The 20,511-nt window shown below is 39.3% G+C and overlaps 2 protein-coding genes across 2 annotated transcripts in view; one reads left to right on the top strand and one right to left on the bottom strand.

Annotated features, from left to right (window-relative positions):
• LOC132817335 (lactase/phlorizin hydrolase-like) overlaps positions 1-13,739 on the top strand; it is a 69,213-nt gene extending 55,474 nt beyond the window's left edge. Inside the window, exons 13-18 of the mRNA XM_060827744.1 lie at positions 1,560-1,762; positions 2,992-3,101; positions 4,329-4,463; positions 7,918-8,141; positions 11,390-11,620; positions 13,486-13,739. Coding sequence (XP_060683727.1) covers positions 1,560-1,762; positions 2,992-3,101; positions 4,329-4,463; positions 7,918-8,141; positions 11,390-11,620; positions 13,486-13,739 — 1,157 coding nt within the window. The remainder of the gene's footprint in view (positions 1-1,559; positions 1,763-2,991; positions 3,102-4,328; positions 4,464-7,917; positions 8,142-11,389; positions 11,621-13,485) is intronic.
• Positions 13,740-18,423: 4,684 nt separating this feature from the next.
• ubxn4 (UBX domain protein 4) overlaps positions 18,424-20,511 on the bottom strand; it is a 58,000-nt gene continuing 55,912 nt past the window's right edge. Inside the window, exon 13 of the mRNA XM_060827840.1 lies at positions 18,424-18,956. Coding sequence (XP_060683823.1) covers positions 18,818-18,956 — 139 coding nt within the window. The 3' untranslated portion in view covers positions 18,424-18,817. The remainder of the gene's footprint in view (positions 18,957-20,511) is intronic.

Consider the following 20,511-nt stretch of genomic DNA (forward strand, 5'->3'; position numbering starts at 1 on the left):
TCAACTTCAGAATCAATGCAGTGAACCTCCTCTTCATCTCTTCTACTCCCAGTACATCCTTTCTTAAGTGAGGAGACCAAAAGTGCATGCCATACTCCAGGTGTGGCCTCACCAGCACCTGATACAGCTGTAACATAACCTCCTTGCTTTTAAATTCAATCCCTTTAGCAATGGAGGACAAAACTCCATTTACCTTCCTAATTACTTGTTGTACCTGCAGACCAACCTTCTGTGATTCATGCACAAGGACACCCGGGTCCCTCTACCCTGTTGCATCTTGCAATATTTTACCATTCAAATAATTCTTTTTACTGTTACTCCCACCAAAATGGGTGACTTCACACTTATTAACATTGTACTCCATCTGCCAGATGTTTGTCCAGTAAGTTAAACTATGTCCATCCACAAAGTTTGACAATCCAGTATACTTCAGTCTACCATTCATCCTAGTGTCATCTGCAAATTGTGATACATTGCAAGTGGTCTCCAACTCCAAATCATCGATGTAAACTGTTAATAATTGTGGTTCCAACACTGATCCCTGAGGCTCATGGAAGGTCTGAATAAAGGAGATAGCGAGAGACTGTTCCCATTGGTATGAGATACAAGGAGAGGGCACAGATTTGAAGTGGTTTGCAAAATAAGCAAATGCAATTGAAGTAACTCTTCAGAAGCCAGCATCCCACCACCAATCACTTTTATGTACCAATGCGCAGCCTTTCACAATTGCACTGCCTGTCACTGAGTCACGCATTCAGGGGTCCATGATCCCTTTACGTCAGTGAGGTCTTCTTGACTGGACCAGGTTAACAGCCCAAATCAGGGAACTCATATTCTATGAGATCCAGCTGGGTGACCTCATTTACAATCATTACCGTAATCTGATTGAAAGCATTTTCATGTAACCAGTTGTTCTGGTCTGGAAAGCAATGCTTGCAAGTGTGATGGAAATAGGCTCAATTGGGGCATTCAAGAGGACATTGGATAATTATTTGAATAGGAACCAGGTTCAATGATATGGGGAAAAGGCAGATGGGAGGCTCTAGGTAATGGTACTCATTTAACAAACTGGCGCAAGCATGAATGGTTTCTTTCTATGCTGCTACGCTGTCATTACATACATCACAGAATAACATCAATTTTAGCCCTTCAGGTGGGCATCTCATGGGATTGGATGGAATTTTACACTCTACACAATGCTAATGTTCATTGAGTTCAATACAGAGTAAAATCTAGCTAGTGTAAAACTATTATTGCAGGCCAATCCCACATGTTTTTTCCCATGAGTAAGCTAAATATATTTGATCCCAATAATTTCTAATACTGTGAGGAAACATTAATTTTTGTTTCAGACTTCTAGCATCTTTGTTTTATTTTTATATTCTGTCAGTGGTTTTATTAACAGCCTTAATTACTATCCTGATAAAAATTAAAATAATTAATATGGAAGTGTTATTGATTCATCATATAGTTAATCACTATCATTCTGACTACCCCACTCTGTTTTATTCTAAAATAGTATTTTTTTTAAATTAATGAACCATTTTGTGTATTTTAAGGTATTGGCACAAGATTAGGCAGTGCACCTTATATTGTTGGTCACAATCTAATCAAAGCCCATGCTGAAGTTTGGCACTTGTACAATGAAACTTATAGACCACAACAGGGAGGACTAATTTCCATTACCATCAACTCTGACTGGGTTGAGCCAAGGAACCCATATAAACAGGAAGATATAGATGCTGCAAAAAGGCATTTGATGGTAAGAAGTGATTCATTTTGCTTTATATTTTATTTCGTTAATAAGTTGGACTCCATTAAAAAAGGAGGAATGTAAATAAACCCCTTTCTGCTTCTGATTGTTGTTAAGTGACATGCTTTGGAGGGTGTGTGTGACAATGAGTCAGATCTTAAGGTCATTGAGAGTCATCGGGATGTACAGAATGAAAACAGACCCTTCAGTCCAACTCATCCATACCGACCAGATATTTTAACCCAAAGTAGTCCCCCTTGCTAGAGCCCGGCCTATATCCCTCCACAGTGGTTAGCACTGCTGCCTCACAGCGCCTGAGACCCGGGTTCAATTCCCGACTCAGGCGACTGACTGTGTGGAGTTTGCACGTTCTCCCCGTGTCTGCGTGGGTTTCCTCCGGGTGCTCCGCTTTCCTCCCACAGTCCAAAGATGTGCGGGTCAGGTGAATTGGCCATGCTAAATTGTCCGTAGTGTTAGGTAGGGGTAAATGTAGGGGTATGGGTGGGTTGCGCTTCGGCGGGTCGGTGTGGACTTGTTGGGCCGAAGGACCTGTTTCCACACTGTAAGTCTAATCTAATCTAATCAAACCCATCCTATTTATATACTCATCCAGATGCCTTTTAAATGTTGCAATTGAACTAGCCTCCATCACTTCCTCTTGCAGCTCATTCCACACACGTACCACCCTCTGTGAGAAAACATTGCCCTGTAGTTCTCTTCTATATTTTTCCCTTCTCACCTTAAACCTATGCCCTCTAGTTCTGCACTCCCCCACCCAGGGAAAAGAACCATTACATATGCACTGTCCCTAGACTATATTTGGACATTGGAAAGTGAGATCCTTGTCAGTTAACTGTCCAGAAAGTGTGACATCCTGTATTGAACATCTGGAGCCTGGAAAGAAGGTAATTAACTATGTAACTTCTTAATCTGTCCACCTGAGGGCCAATTGATCCACTTAGATGATCGAAGTTGACCATACCAGAGTGTTTCTATTCACTTTTATACACTTTAATATAAAATAGGACACATTAAATGATTTTGAAGAAATGGGGCACTGCCTATATAATAAAAGCACATTGTACAGTTACTTAAACATTGAAAAGTAAGATTTCCCGTTTTCCATTTGTAAATTAGTGACTTCATTTCTTTTGATATGAATTGCATAACACTGGAAGAAATGCAATAAAGTTAGAACACAGTTAATGTGTGTAATTTTATATTTTTTATCCGATTAGTTTTATGGTGGTTGGTTTGCCTATCCAATTTTCAAAAATGGTGACTACAATGAAGTGATGAAAGCACGTGTGAGAGAGAAGAGTTTGAGTCAAGGTTTATCGAAATCTCGGTAAGAAATATAGACCTTCTAATACTGAAACATTTAAAGACGTTGTGCACATCTAGATTACAGCAAATGACTTTGATTTGTCTATTAGCCAGAAGAGTAAACAGAAATTTCTATAAATTAAAATTAAAATGGATACAGTTAATATAGAATGATGCAAATCTAGTGGTAGCTGTTAGAGTTGTAATTGAAAACTTATTATCTAGTGAAATAATTTAATGGCATAGCTGAACTTGTACACTGAATTAATGGTTCACATGATTTCAGTTAGTTTCTGAGTAATTCATCATTAGGGTGAAGATACCCTGCACTTTCCCAGCACTTGGGGAATTGGGTTTCGTTAATAGGTAAGTGAAAAATGGACCAGAGACGAACCAGGTCTTGTTGTCACTGTATGATTTCAGGATTCTGGGTTTCCCCAATGTATCTATGACATTTTCAGAAAGGGTCATGTGGCAACTTAAGTGTTGTTACAGACTTATTGAGCTGAGTGGCCTGTTTTTGAGCTCTAGGAACTTGGAAATACATTGACATTTCCATTTAAATGGAGTGAGCATATGTATTCTTAGCCTTCCATAATATCCATAATAGATTAACTATCTACTTCCACTCAGAAACAGTGCATTTTGGGTGCCATTTGTTTGTCATCTTCTGCGCACCCACAGTGGAAGATCTCCCCAATATTTCACAAAACATATCAAAGCAGCAATGAACTACCAAAGCTACTGAAATTAAAATGATCAATATAATAAAAATACAAGAACTATTATCCCTTAGGGTTGTTTGAGACAGAGATTACTTAGATTAGATTAGATTATTTACAGTGCAGAAACAGGCCCTTTGGCCCAAAAAGTCCACACTGACCCACCAAAGCACAACCCACCCAGACCCATTCCCCTACACATAACACTACGGGCAATTTAGCATGGCCACTTCACCTAACCTCCACATTTTTAGATTGTGGGAGGAAACCGGAGCACCTGGAGAAAGCCCGCACAAACACGGGAGAATTTTGTGACGCATACATGTTTCTCCTTTGTCTATAACTAAATGTTAGCATTTACTAAGATAGTTGTGAATATATTTCTGTCCAACTGTGTCTTCTCTGCAAAATCTTGCATTCAACCTCAAATAAAAATACCAAAGTGTGGATATCCAATAAAATAGTTTAGCCTGCGAAACAATGCCACTGAGTATTTATTTGACTATCTATTGCTATCATCTTTTCAGACTCCCTGAATTCACTGAATCTGAAAAACAGAGAATTAAGGGAACATACGACTTTATGGGATTCAATCACTACACTACAGTCTTGGCATTTAATGCCAATTTAGGAAATCTTATCCCAATGTATGATGCTGACAGGTAAGAGTTTTAATAAAGAAAATGGTAAATTTATCAAACTTAAATGTTGGTCAGACAGGTTGAGATTTACAAAACGTAACATTCTTCCCCAATTCCTATCCTCTGCCGTCCAGCTCCATTGAATTTTCCTTATATGGTTCCATCTGTCATATCCAAATCTTTCTAAGACATCTTTAGCAATGTTTTCTTCTATTGACCCCACAATTTAACCTCTATGACCCACATAATCTATTGTTGTCTGTCTGGATAGGATAAATAGGCAAAGTCTTTTCCCTGGTGTCAGGGAGTCCAGAACTAGAGGGCATAGGTTTAAGATTAGAGGGGAAAGATATAAAAGAGACCTAAGGGGCAACTTTTTCACACAGAGGGTGGTGCATGTATGGAATGAGCTGCCAGAGGATGTGATGGATGCTGGTACAATTGCAACATTTAAGAGGCATATGGATGGGTATATGAATAGGAAGGGTTTGGAGGGACATGGGCTGGGTGTTGGCAGGTGGGACTAGATTGGGTTGGGTTATCTGGTCGGCATGGATGGGTTGGACTGAAGGTTCTGTTTCCATGCTGTACATCTCTATGACTCTATGCTCCTCTTTATCCACAATTTATCTGCACTTTGTCACACAATACACTGGTTGTCAAATGTATGCTGATGGCCGTACATTTTAACTACTTCTGTCTTGCATATCAGACTGTTTGTCTAACATCAAGTTCTTAACGAACCATGACATCCTACAGTGCTACAGAAAGAACACCAACAATGTCTGCAGTGACATCATAAACTCCACTCACTTGTTAGTAATTCCATCCTTGCCAAGCTTAGGTCTTAGCTTCAACCAAACTAGCCATAATCTTGTTGTTATCTTAGGCCTCATGTATTCAATTTCCTCCCTATCACCAACACATCAGAGATTTACCTACTTATTTTTAAACTGAAAATGTGTTGCTGGTTAAAGCACAGCAGGTCAAGCAGCATCCAAGGAACAGGAAATTTGACGTTTCAGGCCAGAGCCCTTCATCAGGAATGAGGAGAGTGTGCCAGGCAGGCTAAGATAAAAGGTAGGGAGGAGGGACTTGGGGGAGGGGTGATGGAGATGTGATAGGTGGAAGGAGGTCAAGGTGAGGGTGATAGGCCGGAGTGGGGTGGGGGCGGAGAGGTCAGGAAGAAGATTGCAGGTTAGGAGGGCGGTGCTGAGTTCAAGGGAATCGACTGAGACAAGGTGGGGGGAGGGGAAATGAGGAAACTGGAGAAATCTGAGTTCATCCCTTGTGGTTGGAGGGTTCCCAGGCGGAAGATGAGGCACTCTTTCTCCAACCGTCGTGTTGTTACGTTCTGGCGATGGAGGAGTCCAAGGACCTGCATGTCCTCGGTGGAGTGGGAGGGAGAGTTAAAGTGTTGAGCCACGGGGTGGTTGGGTTGGTTGGTCCGGGCGTCCCAGAGGTGTTCCCTGAAGCGTTCAGCAAGTAGACGGCCCATCTCCCCAATATAGAGGAGGCCACATCGGGTGCAGTGGATGCAATAGATGATGTGTGTGGAGGTGCAGGTGAATTTGTGGCGGATATGGAAGGATCCCTTGGGGCCTTGGAGAGAGGTAAGGGAGGAGGTGTGGGCACAAGTTTTGCATTTCCTGCGGTTGCAAGGGAAGGTGCCGGGAGTGGAGGTTGGGTTGGTGGGGGGTGTGGACCTGACGAGGGAGTCACGAAGGGAGTGGTCTTTGCGGAACGCTGATAGGGGAGGGGAGGGAAATATATCCCTGGTGGTGGGGTCCGTTTGGAGTTGGCGGAAATGACGGCGGATGATACGCTGTATACGGAGGTTGGTGGGGTAGTAGGTGAGAACCAGTGGGGTTCTGTCTTGGTGGCGGTTGAAGGGGCGGGGCTCAAGGGCGGAGGAGCGGGAAATGGAGGAGATGCGGTGGAGGGCATCGTCGATCACGTCTGGGGGGAATCTGCGGTCCTTGAAGAAGGAGGCCATCTAGCCCACCACAGACTTTGCCAACCCTATTTCTACAGCATGTTCCCATCTTATTTTCCTCAAAACTATATTTACCAGACTCTAGCCCTTTGTGTACCCTTTCCCTTCAGGTATCTTCACCTGTATTGATGTCACAACATCCAACATTGGAATTATTTTTTGGAATGCTCTTCCCAAACCTCCCAGGTGTTTCATTTCTTTTTCTATTTTTCAGAACTCCAAATAACCTCTCTTATGATTGAGCCTTTGGTCACTGATCACTCCTAATTCTCATGGTGGCTTGACTCTTAACTTTGCCACTTTCCTATTTCAGAACCAGGATATTCTTCAGATTAAAAACACTGCATAAATGTACATGATCAGATTAAATCCACGAATCTATTGGGTGTAGCATTGCACCAACATTTTAGATTAGGATTCGATTAGTTTGCTGCTGTAATTGTAATGGGTGACTGGTGGAAATTCTTAAGAAACAATATAAACAATGATTAATAGCTTGCTTCATTTGCAAATGAATGGCAGTATTTCTTATAGATTTTGTTCAGAATACAATACGGGAATATTTATGAAAATTGTGGTTCAATTTCAATTTACTAGAATCACGATTAATGGGGCAATTGCAACCTCAAAACACAGCTGGCAGACAATTAGCTCCAACAGCAACAGCAGCAATCCTGTCACTGTCAGAAACACCATCTAAAAGGTGGTCAAAATGTTTCAGGCAGTGACCCCTTTTAAGATGCAATTCCAATGTAGACAGAATCCTTGAGCGCAATTTTAGAATAGACTGCTTGAAACTTGCTTTACTTCAATAAACCAAAGAATATATGAAAGGCTAAATTTGAAACAATTTTTGTGTGTTCCATATCCACCATCGGTATTTGTGATAACACTCTGTACTGAGCTTGTAGCTATCCCACTGCCCATTAGACTCATTGATAATTGCTGAGGCTGAAGCAGGCAAGCTTCATCATGAGTCTAGATTAGAGTGGTACTGGAAATGCACAGCAGGTCAGGTAGCATTCGAGGAGCGGGAAAATCAATGTTTCAGGCAGGAGCCCTTCATCAGGAAACGTCAATTTTCCTGTTCCTCGGATGCTGCCTGACCTGCTGTGTTTTTCCAGCACCATTCTAATCTTGACTCTAATCTCCAGCATCTGCAGTCCTCACTTTCGTCAAGCTTCATCATGACACCTCTTTGATGCCTGTATCTTACTGTTACTATTTAAATGAAGTAAAAACAATGACTGCAGATGCTGGAAACCAGATTCTGGATCAGTGGTGCTCTATTTAAATGAAGCCAGGCCCACAAAGTGACTCCAACATGTTAATCCCTGTCTTGGGCAGGGCTGGATGAAAAAGTTAAATCTGAGGCTTATTAAATCTTCAGCACTCTGATTATAAACATAGTAGAAAATCCTGTGGAAGAATTCCAACAAAACCCAGGAGTTTGTTGAGTGATTCATTCTTTATTTCTAGAGGAACAGGGACCACAGTAGACCGCAGCTGGCTGAGCGCTGGATCGTTCTGGCTGAAAGTTACTCCATGGGGTTTTAGGAGGATTCTTAACTGGATCAAGAAAGAGTTCAACAACCCTCCTATTTATATAACGGAAAATGGAGTTTCAGAGCATGGTGACAAAGGACTCAATGATCCCTGGAGGATCAATTATCATAGAAGTTATATAAATGAGGTTTTAAAAGGTAGAGTACACTGTGACTATCGTTTTTACTTGTCCTTTAATTTTGTGGACTCCTTACATGTATATATAGACAACTAAAGGAAAATGATCTTTGTTATACATCAACCCAATCATTTACCATTGTAAATATTTTACAACACAAGGACTGCTGGTTTCTCTAGGTTGTGCTGTTTCTTTTATAGCCATTACAACCAGAAATGGGCAAACCAGTGAAAAATATAATTTTCAGGGCAAAAGTGTTTATTTTTGTTACATCGACAAAATCTGGATAGTTACATGTCATCTCTTTATCTCTTAAAAAGACAACTTGTTGATACAATAAGTTCAAATATCATATTTAAAAATAGAAACTGAGATTTAAATCCAACCCACACTAATGGCATTGCAATCCAACTGTGACAGCTGTAGTCAATTTGATGAAAACCTAATTAGGAACATTGGAGCTAGGGACAGGTGGAGGCAATTCAGCCCCTCCAGCCTGTTCTACCCTTCAATCAGGACATGACTGATTTGCAATTTAGCTCCACATACCTGCCTTTAGCCCATATCCCTTAATATCTTTGCTTAATAAAAATAAGCACTACCGCAGTTAGGCGGTAGTGTGGGGGTTAAAAGGAAAAAAAATTTTTAAAAATTAAAAAAAAGAAAGAAAAAGAAAAAAAAAAGAGAAAAAAATATAAACAGGAGTGTGATCACAAAAAAAAATCTTTGCTTAATGGAAATTTATCTATCTCAGATTTAAAATGAACACCTGTTCCTGCATCCACTGCTATTTGTGAACAAGAGTTTCAAATCTCTACCATCTTTTGTGGCATTTTTCATTTTCTAACATCTTTCCTGAACAGTCTGGCCCTAATTCTCAGACTATGCCCCCTAGTTCTAGAATCTCCAACCAGTGGGAGTAGTTTATCTATCCTGTCTTTTCCTATTAATATCTTGAAGGTAATTTGTATAATCACTCCTCATAATTTAATTCCTGAAGCTAAGGTATTGTTCTTATAAAGCTACATTGTATCCCATCCAAGTCCAATATATCCTTCCTGAGGTCTAACTAGAGTTTTGTGTAACTGCAGCATAACGTCTTAATCCTTATATTCCAGTTCTCAAGATATAAAGGCTAGCATTCCATTAGCTTTTTTTGATAATTTTCTGCACTTGTTCGTGACATTTTAAAGATCTATGTGCCAAAGTCTCTTTGAACATCCACTGTATTTATTTTAATGCCATGCAGAATGTACCCTGATCTATTGTTTCTCAGTCCAAAATGGATAATCTCTCACTTGATTACAGCGAATACATCTGCCACAATTTTGTCCATTCACTTAGTCTATGAATATCCCTTTGCAACTTTATGCTACCATCCATGCTATTTACAATGCTGCCTAACTTTGTGTTATCAATTAATTAACATTATAAAAAGAAGGGTCAGACAAATGCTATCAAGCCATTAAATTTCATTTATCCATTGGAATATCCTCATCAACAATTCATGACATGAACTTCTAGAGGATGCAAACTGAGAAGAAAACTAGTTTCCAGTCTTGTAAAGAGAACTTCAAAAACTCCATTGCTGTGCTTTTTGTTTTAGCAAGTTCTGCATCTGAAACTCTTCTTGTGCAGATATTTTGTTTTCACCCAAAATCATAGAATGGTTGCAGCACAGATTCAGCCCACTGATTCTTTTTGGCCTCTTAAAGGACCCATTAATCTACCTTTCCATGTTGCACTGGAACTTTTTTGCCTTTTTAAATTTTGATTTATCCTTTCGGGGACATGCTGTTTGCTGGCTGGGCAATATTTGTGTCCCATCCTAATTTGACCTTGAGAAGGTGATGGTGATACTGATTCAATTCCTTTTGAAATCAATCTCCACCATACTGTCAGGAGGTGCATTCTAGATTCTAACTAGGGGCAGCATGGAAAAGGTTTTCCTCATGTTGCTCTCACTTCTTTTTGCATCAATGCCCTGTAGTTCTTAATTATGCAACCAACAGGAACAGTGTCTCCCTATTTACTGTGACGCCTTGTTATTTTGATTACCTCTGCAAAATCTCTTCCCAACCTTCTATTCCACAGACCTCAATCCTGACTTCTTAATGTGACTGAAAGTGTTTGTTCTTTTAATACATCTCTCTGTAATCTTCACATTCTTTCTAAAGTGTGTTGGACACAGTTAACCATAGAGTCATAGAGATGTACAGCAAGGAAACAGACCCTTCGGTCCAACTCGGTTATGCCGATCAGATATCCCAACCCAATCTAGTCCAACCTAACAGCACCTGGCCCATACCCCTCCAAACCCTTCCTATTCATATACCCATGCAGATGTCTTTTAAATGCTGCAATTGAGGCTGAATCAGATTTTATACATGTTTAATACTGGGAGGTAATACCAATAAATTGGCTCACCACCAATATTCTTTGTTTCCTTACACTCAGCCAATTTTGCATCCATGTTTGTTACTGTTCCTTTTATTCCATGAGCTCCAACTTTCCTCAAAATCACAGACTTTATCAAGTGTCACACATTCCATTCACAATGTCAGCCTCACCAACTTTCTCTGCTACTTCATGTAAAAACTTAAGCAAGTTGGGGTAATCATAATTTGTCCTTAGCAAATCCATGCTGGCTTTCCATAATAAACCCACAATTGTCCAAATGGCATTTAATTTTGTATCATATTGCGATTTCTAAAACTTTCCCCACACTGAGGTTAAACTGTAAGTAGTTGTTGGGCTTATTGTTACATCCTTTTTTGAAGAAGGTTGATCATGAGGAAAACGGCCACTTGGCTAGATTGCCTGTTTCAAACTTCTCTTCGGCTACAACCAGATAAAGGTTAAGTTTTAAAAATCTTTTCTTAAGGCTTACTGTGGGACCAGGAGGAACATCGGGTCACAACAATTATTCCAACCCCTTCTCTCAACCTACCACCATGCCCTCTTTATTCTCTCTAAACCTCTTCTCTCAACCTGCCTTTGAGCAGCTGTTAACAAGGCAAGTTGGTCAAGATTTGTATTTGCAATGCTCAAACTACCTGTACTGAGCTCACAGCAGAACCAGTCAGACATTTACACCCACCCCTGCATCTTCCTTGGTTTGAGTATAAAATATCAGTCTACATTCCATGTCCCATTTAATGGCCTGTAGTTAGAAGCTTTGACGGCATTTGTTGTATTTTTTAAAAAGAATTTGTTCAATTATAATGTGATATTCAGACTATTTTTTTTCTCTGTATATGCATACAGCTATTAAACTCGACAGAATTGACATCCGTGGCTACACAGCATGGTCACTGATGGATAACTTTGAATGGGCTGTGGGATATGCAGACAGATTTGGCTTATTTTACGTCAATTATTCCGATCCTTCTTTACCTCGTATTCCTAAAGCTTCGAGTAAATATTATTCTACAATTATTCGTTGTAATGGCTTTCCTGATCCTGCTTTAGGACCTCATGAGTGTCTCAAAGTAGAAGGTAAATGGATAAAATTGAGTATATATCTTAATACTTTAAGATCACATTTTAATTAAATATTCTGACCAAATACATTTCTTAGCCTATCGTCGTATTTTTCGTCATCAGCTAGCCACTTTGTTCTAAGGCTTATTTTATAGTACAGGTACAGGAATCACACCAACTGAAGTGTTTTACTCATGTTTATTGTAAAGTAGAAGTTGCTCTGCTGAGGTTAAAACTGAATACATATTCCTGGAAAATTTGTTGGCTGGAGCCATGAATTGTACCAGGTGGTACCAAAATTACATAGGCATAGGCATAGCCATTCAACCCCACAAGCCCGTTTCACCACTCAATGAGACAAATAGAGACATTGTTAATCTTCAACACCGTAATCATTCATTTTAATGTACACAGATGTCACCTGTGAATCTAGCTGATGTAGGCAAGAAATACGTTTCTTGATTTCCTTTAGTTTTCTCTAAAGGCAGTGAGCCTTGTCATTATGCTGATATGGTCCTTGTGATTATACTATTCTGACATGAATCTAAAATATAGGAGTGGAGTAGGCAATATTGCACCTTGACTTGCTCGACCATTCAGTAAAAATCATGGGAAGCCATGATATCAACTTCACTATTCAAATGTAGAACATTCTAGGATTTTGTCCCATGATGGTGAAGCAGTAAATATGCTCATGTCAGGAATGGAGAGGATATTGGTTACTTCCGTAATATTATTATGTTAGATGTGTCCATTCAATGGTGGAATATCGACTGACAGATTTGATTCTGAGAGAACAACAATACCAGGCTGTTGCTTGATGAGTCAGTGGAACAGCTCTCTGATTTTAGGGACCAACTCCACCAGATGACAAACATTTTGCAGGATCAATTAGTTAAGCTTGTCTTAATCTTCACTGTATCCATTATTTATTGCAGGATTACATTGTGTCCAGGTATACTTATAGCATTAAAACTTATTCAAGGAGCATGGGACAAGATTCACTCAAGCCAATTGAATGAATCAGTTGAAGGTTTATGAATATCTAGCAAATCAGGTTTATTTTTCTGGTGCCAGGTCACAGATATTATTTTCAATTAGATAATTTCACTTATGTTCTAGTTCATGAGCTTAACAGTTGCATATACAATTTACATTTCCTTTGTGATTTTCCAATTAATTTTCCATTTCACTGATCATATGATAATATTACCAGTGAAAATTTAAAACAAAAAGAGAAATTTCTGGAAAAGCTCAGCAGATCTTGCAGCATCGGTGGAGAGAGATCAGAATTGATGTTTCAGGTTTAGTACCCTTTCTCAGAAATGTTAACTTTGATTTCTCTCCACTGATACTGCCAGACCTGTGAGCTTTTCCAGAACTTTCTCTTTTTGTTATAGGATATCCAGCATCCACAGTTATTTTGGATTTTATATGTATATCCTATATTTCATGAAATCAAACAAGCACATGCAGCAAGCCAGTATCACACTACCTGCTTGTGATGAAGCTTATCAATTCAATTGGAATTATATGATCACACTGATTACCTCAACTGAATTAAATGCTGCAGTTCTGAAACTGGGGGAGGCTATCCATCAGGACATTCCCAGAGAACAAAAAAAATGGAACAACTGTAGGAACCATCGAGGGATGACATGAACACCTGATTATGCCATCTCTGAGGTTTCCACCAAAGTTACAGTAGGTGATTTGGAACATTAACCCATCCCTCTCACCAACTAAATTTCAAATTATTGATAGTTTATTTTCTTTTTCATTGTAAATGATTGTGAGTAGGGAAATGCAATATTTTCGGTATTGATGAATAAGTAACAACCTATGGAATATTTTTTCACTAAATATGTTTGATTTTCCAGCTACCACCACGAAAACCCTAACAACAACCATGTCAACGACCACACCAACAAACATTGGAAGGGTTCATTTTCTGGGATTACAGATGTCTAGTGTGAATGCCACAAGTGCTTTATATACTTTGTTTGCCATTTTAGCAGTTGCTGTTGTTTTGTTGGCTCTCTTTTCATATAAAATTTGGAAAAGAAAAGCAAATGTAATTAAATCAACTTCAGACACAAAGGAATTATCAATAACTCAGAACACTAACTTTTGAAGTTAGAATTATTATTGAAGGAAGGAGTTGTGGGAGGAAACGCTAAAACGTGTTAGGAGACTGGGAAAACCCTCAAATTCCAGACTGATGAATTTCATGTTATTTGAATTTCCAAATACCTTCAACTTATTGGTTTTGTATGTTATTACTGTGATCAACATGCAGATTGCCAAACTTTCAGGATAATCCTAATGTGTTCAGGAGAAGCACTGTAGAAAATTCATAGGGCCATTAAACAATGTTTTATTTTAATTTTCTTTGAACACTTTCCAATTACTATAAATATGGATAATAAAAGGATGATTGTTAATTAGCCAGCCGGACAACTGAATCTATTAACTGAATGTAGGTTAACTCGCTGAGCTGGAATTTTAGTTTTCAGACATTTTGTCACCATACAAGGTAATATCTTCAGTGAACCTCCAAATTAAGCACTGGTGGTGTAGCCCGCTTTCTAATTACGTGTTCGAGTTTCCTAGGGTTGGGGATGTAATTTCCTGTGATAACATCATTTCTAATGGTGATGCCATTTCCTGTTCTTTCTCTCGGGGCTTAATAAATGGGATCCAAGTCAATGTGTTTGTTGATCTACATTGGACAAACATGCAGAAAACTAGCCACCAGGATATATGAATATTAACTGGCCACAAAACGACATGACCCTCTCTCGCTAGTATTCTTACAAACAGATAAGGAAGGACACCATTTCAACTGGGACAACACATCCATCCTAGAACAAGCTAAACAGAGACATGCCCGAGAGTTTCTAGAAGCATAGAATTCGGTTGAAATGCCATCAACAAATACATTGACTTGGATCCCATTTACCCATCCCCTGAGAAAAAGAACAGGAAATGACATCATCAATCCTAGGAAACTCAAACACAAATAGAAAGCAGGCTACACCACAAGTGCTTCATTCGGAGGCTCACTGAAGCGGTTACCTTGTATGGTAATGAAACGTCTGGAAACAAACCTTCCAGCTCAGCAAGCAAACCTACATCCAGAACCTCATCTGAACTACAAATCTTCTCAAAATCTATTAACTTTCCTATTTGCTTGAGAAGGTAATGTACCACAACTGAATAGTGGCACTTTGGAATGGAGAAGGTTAAAGCTGACAGTTGATAGGTGATTATGAAGAAGTTACTTGGGTTTGTAAATACAAACAGTGATAGAAAATCAGTGAAGCTAGAACTTTATGAATCTGGTTTGGCTCCAGCTGGATAACTCCAAGCACTTCATTTCAATAAAATATGCAACAATCTTCAAATAACACAGAATATTACAGGGATGAGGGTATTTAGTGTTGAGGAGTTAGGAAGTTTTAAATGAGTTGGGGTTGAGGTGATTTAATAGAAGGCTTCAAAATGATGTAATGTTTTGATAGAGAGATTATTCCCTCTGCCAAATGGTGATTCAAAATCTTTGGAAAAATCTAGAAGGGAATTTGAGAATTGTTAGAACCCATGCTGATTTTTCATTATTATTATTTTATTCTTTTGTCAATTTTGGTTTGGACCTTTGAACTGAGAACTGTGAGCTAAAGTTGACCTCTGGAATGTTGGCAGTAAATTGTGTTCAGTAAAAGAAAAGTCAGACCATGCCTGGAAGTCAATTGCAGGTTAGTTTTTGATCAAAAGGATTCCATAGTTACTTTGATACCAGGGGAGAGCAGTATATTTAATTAGACAGAAGATTTTGGCCTTTAACAAAATTAGTACCTGGGAATTGGTTCCAGCAAGTCTGGGAAAGACCTTATGCCAAAGCAGGTGGAATATGTTAAATGATAAGTGGGACATCATGGGGAAATGGTCAGTTGGAAAGGGAGAAACAAGTTTTTTGGACTGGGTTTTCTGTTAAAAGGAATTTGGCAGCTAATGCTGCAGCATGAAGATTTGAAAACTCTCTCACTATTCTTTATCAGCCATAACAAGTTCAGAGAATAGAAACCAAGTATTAACGACTTCCTGTGAGCTAAAAAGGTGACCATGATTGACATTTTCAAAAAATTAACCACGAAACCAATCAAATATGCCAGTAGAACAAGGCTTCATGAAAACCACTAAAGCAACCTGACCAGTTTTATTATTTTCTTTTATTTATCATGTGTTTATTTGTCTCTTTCATGTAAATGAGGCTGAAAACAGGTTATTGTATTTTAAATCATAGACATGCATTGATTATATTTTGATATTTAATTTTGCTCTGTTAAAGTTACAGTATTGTTAATAAATTGCTAAATCTTTTGCATAAGCTACAGACCTGGTGTTGAGAATTGATTTTTTTTTGAGTTTTGGTTTAGTCATTCAGAAAGTCTGGTTAAGGTCAACCTTGAGGGTTTTTTGAAGGTATTAATTTTACTGTTTTCCAAACACAGAAGTAGAAAGATTGATTTGGTTCATAATAGAATTGTTCACTCAGTTTGTGCCACAAACAGAAACAACAATTTAGAAAGTTTCTGGAGAACTAAATAGCATGTAAACTGGAGTACAAGCTTTAAGATTGGAGAGGAACAGGATTAACAAGATAGCAGAGAAAAAAATTAGGATCTACAGGCACAAACATGAATCGCATAAAACTAGGTAGCACTTAGCTTCCTCTTTGAAGTGTTCGAGGGGTTGCTGTAAGATGCTTTATGAACCATTCCACAGATCAGCAATGTTGCCACATTTGAAGCCACAGCAGACAACTTCTGTCTCTGCTTATGTGCAAACTCTGCAGAATCAATGTAGATGGCAAACCTGATGTATCTTCTAACTTAGAAAAGGAAAGTTCCCATAATCATTCACAGTGGGGTTTTCCATTACTTGAGGGAATTACAAGTGTAACTTAGTCCTCATCATGCTTCTTTCTTCCAATAGATGCATAGTATGACGTACAGTGACAGGAATGATTCAGAAGAACATATGATATAGATAGGTTTTCGTGCCTTATTTTGATGTAACCAGGTTCAAGAGGTTGGGACTGTTTTCCCTGGAGCGTTGGAAGCTCAGGGTGACCTTAGAGGTTTATAAAATCATGAGGAGCGTGGATAGAGTAAATAGACAAAGTCTTTTCCTTGTAGTGGGGGAGTCCGGACCTAGAGAGCATACGTTTAGGGTGAGAAGGTAAAAATCCAAAAGGGACCTAAGGGGCAACTTTTTCATGCAGAGGGTGGTGCATGTATAGAATGAGCTGCCAGAGGAAGCAGTGGAAACTGACAATGACAATATTTAAAAGGCAAGTGAATTGGTATAGGAGTAGGAAGGGCTTAGAGGGATATGGGCAAAGTGCTAGCAAATAACACAAGATTAGTTTAGGATATCTGGTCAGCATGGATGAGTTGGATCAAAGGGTCTGTTTCTGTTCTGTACATCTCTATGACTGTGACTGCTTGCATGGCTGTCAAGACAAAAAAATTCACCATTTCCCAAAATGTTTGATATCTCTCAAGTCCTCTACTATACCTTATGAGTCCTTCTCAAAGCTTAACTTCCAATTTGACGATTGTCAGCAAACCTGGATACAAAAAAATTCACTCCCCTCATTTAGATATTTTCTTAGTTAATCTGTTCAGAGACGTCATTACTCACCTCTGGACAAATGGGACTTGAACCCAGGCCTCCTAGCCCAAAGATAGTGGCACTACCCCTGCACAAGAGCCCTAGGTGCCCTATTTTTTTTCTTATTAATTCCTAGGATGTTGGTGTTTGTTGCCCATCCTTAATTTTCCAAATGGCAGGCAGTGATTAGTGTGCTACAGCACGGATAAGTATTGAGATCCCACTACTCTCAATATATGTTCATCATTCAAATAAGGAAACTAAATGTAATATATCCAAATATGCAGATGACACAAAGCCAGTTGGGAGGCTGACCTGGGGAGGTGGCAATATGAGTGCAGGAGTGGCCAAATGGGCAGGTGCAATATAATGTGGATAAATATCATTTGGGTACCAAAAACCAAAACGTCAATTAACATCTGATGGCTATAAATTGAGAGAAGGGAACATATGACAACACATGGTGCCCTCATACACTAGTCAGTAAAGGTAAGCATACACATTCAGCAGGCAGTCAAGACAGCAAATGTTATGTTGGCCTTCATAATATTTAAATCCAGGAACAGGGATATCTTGCTGCAATTATACAGGGCCTTGGTGAGACCACACTTGGGATATTTGAGGGGGCTCGTCTGATAGAGGGAGTGCGTTGACAGTTTACCAGGCTGTTTCCTGGTATGGCAGGACTGATCTATGAGGTCAAGTCATTTAGGGTTATATTCATTGTGGTCCACATAATTGTGTATCTAGAGCCTAATTACTTGTAATAAGTCCATCAACCTGGGTCTAAATAATATGTAAATTTTGTACTCCTATAAAATCTTTAACTTGTGAGCTGATTCTAGGAAGAGAGTGAGGTATAACAACAGGATCAGGTACGTTGCAGCATGAGACATCTTTGGATTCAAGGTGATAATAAACCACTTTTTGTTCTCATGTTTCATAATATTATCTCAACTGTAATATTTGTTTACGGCATCATTTGATTTGATTTGATCTGATCTGCTGAGGAGAGCTTGCAAAGTCACTACGCTCTAGCACCGTCACAAGCAACGTACTGATATGCTACCACACATTAATTATTCTAATTAGAACGTCCTGAGGAAGAGGAAAACCATTACAAACACATCAATAAATCATTTTTTTTGAAAACTTTAAACATTTTATTATCAGTTTTAAATTAATAGGATCAGAAACCAGATGGTGTCCAGAGTTGTCAGCTAACATGTCATACAGGCAGGGAATGGATAAACTTGAAACATAGGTTTTAAAATACATATTACTGCAAAAGGTGTTCAGAAACATAATTTGGAATTTGCTTAAAATGATTTTTCTGTACATTTGCACTGCAGCAATTATTGCTCCCCCCACCCCAGAATTAGAATAATCATAGAAATCCATGCAGCACAGCAGGAAATTAATGGTACAAAACACACCCTCTGTCCAGTTTCTCTTTTTTAAAATGGATGTATACATGTATAACTTTAAAGCAAAATAAAGTACAACTGTTTCTACTTTAATAAGGGATATGAGCTACATTTGTTGGGTAGAATTGCCGTTCCAAGTATTGTTATCATCATCAGCATCATCCTCTGTTCGCAGTCTGTAAATCCTTCCCTCCCTCTTAAAGTCCTCCCCGCGTCTTTCAAGTAATCGCCTTCTTCTTACTTCCCTGAAAATGCAATAAAAATCAGTGAAACCTGTACAGAGGACCTCTCAAATGGGTTGACGAGTCTTAAAAAAATCCACATTATAATACAGAGTAACCTCGATTATCTGAATACCAATTAACCGAAAATCAGATTATCTGAAGGAGATCTCAAGGTTCCAAAAGAAACATTACAAAGACGTGTTTCCAACATTAATCACTAAGCAAAAGATGCGATCAAACAGGCACAGTCTCCAAATGACTGACCTCCCGCGCTCTCTCTCCCCACACTTTCCCCAGAGTTCTACACAGGGGTGTACCGTAAACCTCCATTCCCCAGATAATCTCTCCAACATTGTCCATTACAGGGTAAACATGGAAACTGTCAAAAAGTTGCAGTTTTAAGTTGTGTGCGCGCGTGTGCGTGTGCGCTATTTGGAGACTCACCTCACAAAGCCAGCAGCAGCAGCAGTCTTGCTGTTGGTGTACAGTCCGGCTGCCCCAGAAAGGGGACAGGAGTGGAAGAGAGTGCAGTGTTAGGTGGGATTGGGGGCAGAGTTGGACGCGGGGGGGCTGTGTTGGACGGGTTTGGGGTAAGGGCGGTGTTGGAGGACAGGGGGTGGAGGGGAGTTGGGCTGGGGCTTGCGCACTGTGCTGCTGCAGTCTCTTGAATTGGGAGCAGACTTTAAAAACTCAGAGCCTCTGAGGAAAGGCATTTAATTGATTAACCGAATAATCGATTATCCGAATGAAATAATGCCCGCCCATCTCAATCGGATAAATCGAGGTTCCCTTATAGATGCAAACTGGCCCTTGAAACCAAAGATACTATGAAATTACAAGTTGTTTGTTTAGAACTGGACATAAGGTAAGAGTGGCAGCAGACAGAAGGAAATGCCTCATATAGTGGAAATTTCTTTATCCAGCATGCCTAGTGGAGAGATATTGTTTTATGATTGCGATATTGGCCTGCATATTTCCATCACAAGAACAGAGATATTTTTCTGCTACAATGGATACTGGATACAGAGATCTCTTTTACACAAAAACTAAAAATTACAGGTTGGATGAGTGCGGGGTCGAAAATGATGGCCGAGGGGGACAAAATTGCTGGTGTGGGCATAGAATCATACACAGCACTGAAACTGACCCTTCAATCCAACCAGTCCATACTGATCATAATTCCAAACTAAACTCGTCTCCCCTGCCAGCGCTTGGCCCGTAACCCTCCAGACATTTTTTATTCATGTACTTATTTAAATGTCTTTTAAATGTTGTAACTGTACTATTATTCATCACTTCCTCTGGAAGTTCACTGCACACATGAACCACTGTGGTTAAAAAAAAATGCCCCCATGTCTTTTTAATTAAATTTTTCTCTTCTCACCCTAAAAATAAACCCCCAGTCTTGAAATCCACCACACAAGGAAAAGACACCTGTCATTCACCTTGTTTATACCCCTCATTATTTGAAACATCTGTAAGGTCATCTCTCAGCCTTCTATGCTCTTGTGAAAAGAGTTCCAGCCAATCCTTATAACTCAAAGATCCATTCCTGGCAACATCCTGGTAAACCTCT

Source organism: Hemiscyllium ocellatum, chromosome 7 (genome assembly GCF_020745735.1).
Source record: "Hemiscyllium ocellatum isolate sHemOce1 chromosome 7, sHemOce1.pat.X.cur, whole genome shotgun sequence".
In the NCBI taxonomy this organism is placed as follows: domain Eukaryota; kingdom Metazoa; phylum Chordata; class Chondrichthyes; order Orectolobiformes; family Hemiscylliidae; genus Hemiscyllium; species Hemiscyllium ocellatum.